The following is a 10,258-nucleotide window of genomic DNA, read 5'->3' on the forward strand; positions in this document are numbered from 1 at the left end:
ATTAAGGAGAGATGAGTTGACTGTAACTCATGATACTCAAGACTGATATTACTCTGGTCAGGAGGTCTGTTGAGGATCATTTTCCAAAGGACAAAAGATCTAATAATCACCACCATGAAACTGAACCAATGAAAAAAGAAAATGTAAAAGGTCTAAATGCTTAAATATTTTCAACAAAACGATGGCTACTATTTGTACTACATGTCAAATACTTGAACTAGATCATGTAATTCTCAAAAAATCCTTGAAATAGGTACTGCTATCCTTATGGATAGTGGTTAAGGCTCACAGAGCTTAAGGAGAATGATAAAGCTCAGTTAAGGCTCATAGAGCCTTCAGGTATTTTCCTTAAGAGACACCACTAGCAAGTATTCCCCAATGCCATGTCCCTCTCATCTTCACTGACAAAATGGGTAATGCATTGAGTTCTGGTACTAACCTACACAAACACTGCATTTTGATATTTTGCCAAAAAGACATCATCTTCAGGGCTTTCAGGTGGCCTAGGAGTTAAGTCTCAGAGCTATCACCTCTATGGCCTATGTTTGATCCCCAGCCAGGGAATTGACCACATATGGCACAGCAGACCTCTCCTGTCTCACCCACTGATCCCCTTATCAGCGTATGTCAGTAGATCTGATGGAGGAAGGGATACAGGGGAGGCATCACAAGACTGAGTCACACAAACAGGATGGGTAGAAGGGGCCAGTGCAGCCCCTGACACAGCCATAACATCAAGGTCAAAACCTGTATCCCAGATGCTACGGGATGCCTGAATATCTGCAGAAGTTTCCAGCAGATAACTGTTATCAGACTGTGTCTGAAGCTCAAACCCAAAAGGTGAAAGATAAGGACATGGAGATGAAGCTCATCCACAATCTCTTTAGAATCTATTCAAAGTCAAAGAACCTAGGCTCACAGGGAGTGACTCCCTCCCAGGCAGAGAATGTCTGTATCAGAGCAGGCTCTCCACCAACGCGGGGCAGCTGTTCCTCTGCCCACCTGTGCCTACCCAGGGGCTTCTTTCCACCCGCTCTCTCCCTCTGCAGGGCAGCAGCCTCCTGCTGGCCCATGTCCTGTACCTGCCGGGACTTCTCTGCACTGACCTCCCTCAGGGGAGACCGCTCTCCTAAGACTGCCTGCCTGCAACCATAAAAGTCTCTTTACCTGCAAACCTGTCCCTTTTGGGGCAGCTTTTCTGTCCACTTGTGTCTATGCAAGCGTCTTTTTCTCTCCTGTCTCTTTCTAATAAACTTACTCTTTAAATACAACTGAATCTCTGCCTTGTGGAGAATCTCGCCACATGCCGCTGAAAGGGGAGCCTCTGGTGAAACTTTCCCAGAGTGAACCCTAGGACCCCAAATTCAAAAGACAACATCAGATACACCTGTTCTGTCCCCTACTTGATCTCTGGTGAATCCTCTCACCCCCTGCACCTCTGGCCAGTTCTTATATGCATAAGCAAATAAATTAAAATATTTTTTAAAAAATAGAAGAGAAGGAAACTTTGAATTTGTTGTCACTCAACTGAATTTCCCATTCACAATCTACACCTACAGAGCAGAATTCAAATAGGCTGCCCTGCCAGTTAGAGGGCAGAAGTATTCTTGACTCACAGAGACAGCCACTGCAAATGACACTGCTGATAAGGCAGATGTAGACCCTAGTGGTTAACTATTTCATTTTCTACCGAAGGAAACTTTGGGGTGAGATGCATGTCATTTTACATGTGGTAAGGGAGTAATCCTATAGATATAAAACTACTGGGCGGTCTAAGAGATTGCCATGAGACAAAGCAGTGTAAATACAGCCTCCCAAGCTGCCCCCTCACCTCTTCCAGCATACTCACACCACTGGTCACACATCTGTGGCCCCAGAGCAATGTGCTCAAAGGCCTGCCCATAGTAATTGCTTAATAAATATGTGTTACATGGAACAAAGAAAGTTCTCATCTCCTGGATCATCCCAAATGGAAAAGTTACAATTTCATCAGCCCTTCCTGGGGCCATAGGTTAAACCTGCTTAAAAATTAATCAGAGGTCCATCAACACATTGACAGTCAACCTCACAAACAAGAGGCAAGGCAAGGTCTGTCCTGCTGACACCCTGAGACTATGTTAAGGAAACAGAAAAACCTGCCAACACAAACAAACAAGGACAACTTTGGTCTGAAAGGAAACATCCTTATCTCCCCTTTTTCCCCCCAAACCCATCTGCAAATAAAGTGGAACAGCAAAATAAACATCTCTTGTATACATTTCCCTGAGGGATGGGTATTTCTCAAGCCTGAGGTATATGAATCTCCAAACTGAGAAAGATGTTAAGTCACTTTCATTCAGACCTATACAGGACCCCTTGCAATCAACATCCAGGAAAAGGCCAGGCTCCCAAATGGAAGCAATCAAGGAAATTGTTTCGGATTTCCAGAAAGCCACCTGCAAGTCTGTCACCCCCTCAGACTTTGCAGTTCACTAGCACAAGGGGTCAACCTTGTGAAAGCCTAAAAGAAAATGTTAAAGATCCAACTTCTGAGAAACACTGCCAGAGCTCAGTTTTCTTTTAATCAGGCATGACAAATGCAAATGCGCCTGGAGTCACTAGAAAAACAAAGGATCTAAGTTCTAATGAGATGTAAAGTACCTGAAGGGGGGGCCTGCGGCTCACAAGGCAATTCACATAACTTTTAAATTCCCCGCACAGGATTGTTCCCATATGGGTATGGCCTCGATGTCACCAATGATCTGGCTTTTTCATGAGCCAGAAATCCTGATTTTTATGTGAAATCTTCCAATGTTTAAGTGCTAGCAGCTACTATTAACATTTTTAAAACTATCACAAACTTACAAACATTTCTTCAAGCTAAGCCTTCCTACTTAAACATCAACTCTATGCTTCTAGCTAAACCTCAACATGTATACACATCTATCTCTATATGAACATATATAGATACATGTTCCCATGCTAATCTCTATAATGGATCTCAAGAGGATAGATCTGAAATATCAGATCCAGAAAACATGCGGATGAAGCTCCAGCAAATGTGAACAAAACCTTGTAACCACGCTGTGCTTAAATAGGTCACAACCAGCTCTCTAACTTTTAGAGGGAAATCAGTGTATGTTAATTTTAGAAAATATGGACCCCAACACAAGGCATGCTCAGGACATAACTGATATTCTCTTATGTGCTTTGGTTCGGTGTGTGTCAAAAATAACAAAATAAACAGGTTGATAAATTAATCTAGTAAAAACCATTCCACACCTACTCTTTATGGGGGGAGACTGCACTTACCCTTAACAATTTGAGCACTCCCTGGTAGTTGAGAAATGAGTCACCAAATTGTGTTTCCAAAATAAGTAAAACACACATCCTTATAACACCTTACACTTTCCAATGGGGCTTTTGCTGACACTGACTATAAATACTCTAGCGAGTGGCAGAAATGGCTTATCTTACCAAACCAAGAACAATTTCCATGTCAAAGCTGGGTTCTTTTCTCTACAAAGGAGCTCTAACAGAAACCTGGGAGAGAGATGTATTTCAAACATCCGGGAAAAATGAAACAAAACCTCTAAGCTGGCAGCTTCTTCCCCACCACTACTGATTAAACGGGAGTAGTCAAAAATGTCAGGTCAGAAGTGGAAGATGTCAGTGTCTACGAAACTCTATGTTCCTGCCCCATCATAAATCAGTCTCTGGATTAATAATAGGAACCAGGGCCCTCCCCGGTGGTGCAACAGGTTAAAGCGCAGCACTATGAAGTTAGCCTCAGCCTTTTAGCACAAGTTCGATCCCCAGCCAGGGAGGTGACCCACATGGCCCAGCAGACCTCTCCTGTTTCGCCTATTCTGCTCCCACTCTGTCTCTGAATCCTCTCACCACCCCTGCACCTCTGGTCTATATCCCAGTCCTATATGCATAAATAAACAAATCTTTAAAAAAAAAATAGGAACTAGCCTGACAAATGTTCTCAAATGACCCACTTAGATAAAAGATTTCAATTAGCCATCCAATCCCCTTCTGATGATTTTTCCACCAATATTAACTTCTTATATTTTTCTGTTGAAGATTTCTGTCTAACAGAAGGCCAATCAATTCTTAAGCCCTCACACCTTGAAAAAAAATATGATGAAGCAACCTGAAAATCCTTTTCTGAGCCCTAAACCTCAAGTCAACTGAAAAAGATGGTTATATCCTGTTTGTTCAGAAGGTTGGGTTTTTTTTTTCCCTTCTAAGTCATTAGAAAAGGTCACTTTTAGCTTCTCATTACTGCTAGCCTGCACTGAACAAAACTCACAAGGAGAAGCACCTGTTATCATAAAGATAAATAGACAGAAAAAGATGACCTTTTTCTGTATTTTCTAAACGTATTCTAAAAAAATACGTTTGTTGAAGTATAGTTGTATATGAAAATGTTCTGGCAAGTTCTTTAAAACAAAATTCGCAGAATAGACAGTGGGGTAACACCAAGCCAACCTACAATGGTCTGTGTGCTGGTGCACAGTCAGGGAAGACCCCCTGCCTCTTGGGGAACCTCTCACTGGTTTATCGGTTTCTTAGACCTCCTGTAGTAACATTTTTCTTTTGTGCTTCATTTTGGCGACTCCTGGATTTTGAAGCCTAATTTTTGCCAATCAGAAATTTGTTTGTGACTGTGAACCTAAAATATTAAAAGGAGAAGTAGTAAAGGAAGAAAGGGAGGGAGGAAAGGAGGGTAAAAAAGAAATGCAGCCTTGTTCAATTGAAAGAGTTTTACACATGCTTGTCTCATGGTTTACAGCTCCTTCTTGTGCATTCTGAATTGGATGAAGAGTAGTTAACAGGATCGAAAGCCAAGTACATTCACTATATAAGAGAAGACATCTTCAAAAATAACAACTGCTGACTCTTCCAAGTTTGCTGACTATCTTTTGGTTAACCCTAATCACTCAGATTTTTAAAAAACTGGTATCTGCAAAGTTGCATTATACCAAAACAATGATTTTATGCAATAACAGGTCTTTATAATTATATCCACTGCTTTATTATCAGATTGTCTAACATATAGTATAGTAGATATTGAGCTATAATCTAGCACTTCTAGAAAGGGGAAGAACTTGAAGACAGCCTATCAGCTTAGCACTTACTATATTCTCTCTGCCTAAAATACTCTGCCCCAGAACTACATGATTTGTTCTATTCATTTTTTCAGCTCCTGTTCCTAAGTTCCTCATGATACAGAGACCCAGCACTCGCTCCCAGCCCCCCTCTCCCCCTGACCTGCTGCTCTCCCCTTCCATATTGCTCATCATCATCTGATATATTCTATATTTACTTGTTTACCTGATTATTTAATGACTTGTCAGGGAACGGGGCTTAGTTTTGCTCATGACTCATGACGGCATAGAAGGAGCAAGATTTACTTGTCAAGTAAACGAGTGGCTGGAAAAGAGGATGATAAAATTATTCATCCTCACAACCTTGGAAAAGATAAGGACACATCATTTAGCACACTGACAAAAAGGCTACAGAAAGAGATCATCAGGCTTTGATTTGGCCCAAACTAAAGAGAAAGCAGCACATATATTTTTCTTTTATGTGTGCCTACCTGGCCAAGCTATGCAGACTGGCTCCCTGTTCTGATCTATTCAGATGGCTCCGGCAATATACTCAAGGGAGCGGAGACTTCACTCTCTTGGTTGTAATAACATCTCACCTTCCTTGATCCAGAACTTTGAGAAATAAACTTGCTTAAGGTCAACATATGTTGAGTAACATATATTACCCCAGAGGTGGTAATATACGTATTGACAGGTTGCACAAACACTCCAGGTCACTCTGGGTCAGTCAGGTTGTCTAGCAGGGAGGAACAGCCAGGGTGCCCTTGAGGGAACTAGGGACCTCACAGTTCTAGAAGTGGGACAGCATTCCTTCAGAATCAGAACTAAACTGACACCCTGGTTATACCTTGGTGCACAACCGGAGCCTCTTAATCTCTTTAATTTCCTCATCCATGTCACACAAGAATGTTGCACTTCCTATTCTCCACTTCTACTCTGGCTTCCTTGAAATTCCCCTTCTTCTAACCCCTACTGCCACCTTTTCACAGATGATGAAACTGAGGCCCAAGGGAAAGACATATTCACTCAAAGAAACCCATATGGTTAGAAGCAGAAACAGCAATAAGAATTCAGGACTGATGCTTTTTTCAATTATGGACTCAAAGATTATTTTTACAAACCACCCCCCTTCCTATTTAACCTCCTCAGTTTCAAAATTCTTTGTGATCACTACATACATCTCTCTGGTGGGAAAAATATCCCACAGATCATTTAAGTAAGTAGGGGATCAAATTCTAAGACACACAAGAAAAGTCAAAACATGAAAACTCAGTCTCATTTAGTTAGGATTATGCTCGTAGGCTCGGCCTTTATCTCATATAGAAGCTACTAACTACAACCAAGGAGATAATCAATGTTATCTTTAATGAAATAACTAAAATTTGCATTTATAGCTATATTAAATATAACTAATAATGTATTAAGTCAGTCATGATAGAGCCTGTGGCCAGATTGAATTATGTTAGCTGTGTGAAAATGCCAGTAACCTGCACTCCAGGTTTTGAGAAAATATATTTTATGACTTACCTCACTATAATTTCAACTTTCTGGCAAGAATAATGCCACCCTTCCTTTTTTTTTTTTTCCCTGAATCTTCCAACCCTCCTTTTGCTAATATAGCTTCCTTAATTTTCTCTGCATTATTTTACTTTATTCCTTTAGGCAAGGTTGAACAGTATACACTTCATCTTGACTACAGAAATGACAAACTGGAAAACACAGCTGTTAAGGGATTCCTAAATACGGATAATGCTTGTCCTCCATGGTACTAGTCCATACCTTCCATTCAGTCAAATCTGTCAAGTCTAAATGACTAACACAAAGCTGGCATGCGTTGCCAGTCAGCATGCAGCATTATTCTTACCATGTTAGCCCATGCTCCCTAATTGCAGTCATTAATAAAGGAATTCATCTATAAATAACTGCAAAGATTATTTTTGTGAGCAAAATTGCTGAATGACATTCATAAAACAGATATAGATAAAGCAAATGGGCAGATTCCAGAAAGAATTTTTAGCAGGACTTTAGCCTTTCCTGTCCGCCTCAGTCTATCTACAAAACTGGCATGATGACTACGCCTTTCATAACAACTTCCGTGAAGAGCCTGTAAAAAACTAGCTAAAACACTTCAGAAGGGAGCTTTTATATTATCTTTAGCAAATTGTACAGCAGTAATTGTAGCAAAAATGATGATGATAATGATGATGACAGCTAATATTTATCGAGCATTTACTCCTTTATGTAACAACTCTACAGGCAGGAACTATTTTTATTCTCAGATAGATGAGGAAACTGAGGCACAGAGAGGCAAAGTAAGCTTGTCCAAAGTTCCAAGGCTAGTGTCCTACTTCTTCCTTCAGTAGGCGATGCATGAGTACGGGTATGTGGGAGGCTTGCTGGCTTTCTCTAACAGGTGGTTCTGCTGTGTTAATAAGGACAACCCGACATACCATTCTGAAGTCCTCTTCAAACTTGAAAGCCCCACCTCCTGTGGCACAGAGAGTGGTGTGGAGGCTGGAGAAGTTCTTCTCACTGCCCATCTGAATGAACCTGTGCATAGCACAGCTGGGGAAGCGGATGAAGTGCAGGTTCCCTTTGCGCCCACACATGGTCAAGTTTTTCAGTTCCAGGTGGACATCGCGAATCCCAGTTTTCCCATAAGCAGTATTAGAAGTCAAATACTTCCGAATGCTCTTCAGGTTTTCCACTTCCTCTTGTTCCTCTTCAGCTGTAATATCCTTTGGTTCAAAGTAAACCAGTTTAACCAACGTTCCACCGATGTCCATGCCGAACCAAGGGAAGGCTGGGGACAGAAAGATATTGTTCCATGAATTCTACACATCCAAAAAAAAAAAAAAATTTGATTTCTGAATATTCAATAGCATCACTCCCACAGGTGCACTTAGTATTCAACTGACCTGAATTCAAGTATCTGTGCCTAAAAGACACAGGCAAGGAGAAACTCAAAATGTGAATGGTGCCCATGACTCTGCCCGCCCTCCACACAATTAGAATCTGCCTCAGTCTTGAGGATCAGGAAGAAACAGGACCTGCGGTTCCCTAAGTTCATTTGTGTGCTTCCCAGGACTCATCTCACCACACTGGCTACAATGCCAATAATTAAAGAAATACATTTTGCATACTCTTAGCCCCCAAATGTCATCAGAACCTCAGCCAAAGACACAGTAATCTGTTCCAACACCAGAACACGCTAGACACACCAAGAGACAGTGTGTGGCCTACAACCCACATGGGCCGTTGAGGGCATTTTTCAATGATTGTTTTTACAGCATTCAATTCATGCTTCCACAAGCTGACTTACAAGATGTGGCCTCACTGTTTTACAGAAAAATAGAAAGGAGAAAGGTAGAGAAAATGGACTCGGGGAGATGATCCCTACACAAGATGATCTCCATGGTGGCAGAATTCTAAGAATAGTTACATCTTCTTTCTTCGATAACCAGAGACACTTTCCACCTTAAATGGAGCACTTAGAAGTCCTCAGTGCAATCAGCCTGTTAGAATTGCTTTTTAATATTCCAATACCTGGTCTCCTGTCTCAGAGATTTTTTTTTTTTTTCAAATAATGGATGTTATGATTTTTTTAACTGAATTTGTCACTTACATGCCTATATAAATGGGGTTGGTTACATTTTTATTCTTCCGTATGTGCACGTGCTTCATTCACCCTCCACCAGCCATGAAAACCCTAATACAAAAAGACACATACTTCCATCTTCATAACAGTGCTGTCCACAATCACCAGTGCCACAGAACCAAACTAAGTGCCCCTCAACAGATGTCTGGATCAAGAAATTGTTGAGAGAATGCTACTGAGGTTCTCACTTAATGCAGGTGGGGTTCCGGGCCATGAGTATTCTTATGAGAAGTTCTCCAGCGGTTCTAATCTGCAACTTTGGGACTATTAATTAGGAGAACTCTGGTCACTGACAGACAAGCCTGCAAATAACCACAGTTTCTGAGCAGGTCTATGATACAAAGGCATGCCTTCACATTTACTACATATTAGTTACACATTATACATTATAACACACATATACTTCATCAGCTGGAGATGTTTACCCATGACAAAAAGAACCCCGTCGTAATTGCTTTTATTGTCATTCAAACAGGCTGTGCTACCTGAACAGGCGGACATCATTAGGAGACAATCTGGAAAGTTAATACTGCATCAGTTCATTTCCTGGTGAAGACCAAGCAAACCCAAATGGGAGTCTCCCTCGACACCTCCCTCAGCAAACTCCATAGGCTGAATCTACAACTGTAAAATTAAAGCTGAGTTTAAAGACTCAGGACATAGCAGGCTTATTTCATACCATTTATTTTATCCAACCCTACAAAAAATCCACATAAACCCTTGTCAATTGTGCATATTACACCTAGAAATTACATAGCCAGGAACATAAGAACACAAGTTCTTTTTTCTAGGCAGATTCCAGAAAGAGTATGCAGTCCTACTCCTCAGCTCTCTATACGAGCACAATCCAGTGTAGTCTGGGAAGCCTGTTTCTTCTCACAAGAGACAATAGCAAACTGCAAACAGTCCATCTCTACTACTCAATTTATCTCACAGATGACATTTCTTGGTCTGTGCTTGCTGTCAGCAGGGCCCACAGTGGCTAACAGCGGGAGCCCAAAGTCAGGATTCAGAACTAACTCCCAAAGCACAGTCAATAGCAGTCAGTGTAGCTCCCTCCACCTCTGAATCTTAATTCTCTTATCCATGAAGGGAGAAGACTGCAAAAGAATGGTCTCCATTCTCTTCCTACTATATACTTTTGATGGACTCTAAAAAATTAAAGGAAAAATCACAACCACCCTCATCATAGAGGCTGACAAAACCCCAGTGGAACAGATTTCTATTCCACTGAACCCCCCAAGACACATCAATATGCATCAGGATTTCAATGAGCATTACAGCGGAAATCCATTCCTATGAGCACTAGGGGTGGAAGGGTTGGGGGAAAGGGCAGGCAGGTGTTCTGGAACATTGCTAGGACAACACTTTAGAAAGACTCAACCAACATCTATTAAAAATAACAGGTACAGAGCACCCAATGCCACAATAGTGAAGGCAAAGATAAATAGATGGGACTACATCAAGTTAAAGAGCTTCTGTACAGCAAAAGAGACATTAC

General features: G+C 41.3%; 1 protein-coding gene across 3 annotated transcripts in view; it reads right to left on the minus strand.

Annotated features, from left to right (window-relative positions):
• Positions 1 to 10,258, minus strand: part of PANK1 (pantothenate kinase 1) — a 62,331-nt gene that overhangs the window by 18,580 nt on the left and 33,493 nt on the right. For all 3 annotated transcript variants that reach the window (XM_004680906.2, XM_012723967.1, XM_012723968.1), the window contains exon 2: positions 7,550 to 7,902. In XM_004680906.2, the coding sequence (XP_004680963.1) occupies positions 7,550 to 7,902 (353 nt within the window). The remainder of the gene's footprint in view (positions 1 to 7,549; positions 7,903 to 10,258) is intronic.

This window comes from Condylura cristata, unplaced genomic scaffold, assembly GCF_000260355.1.
Source record: "Condylura cristata isolate star-nosed mole 26May11 unplaced genomic scaffold, ConCri1.0 scaffold00011, whole genome shotgun sequence".
NCBI classification, from domain to species: Eukaryota; Metazoa; Chordata; class Mammalia; order Eulipotyphla; family Talpidae; genus Condylura; species Condylura cristata.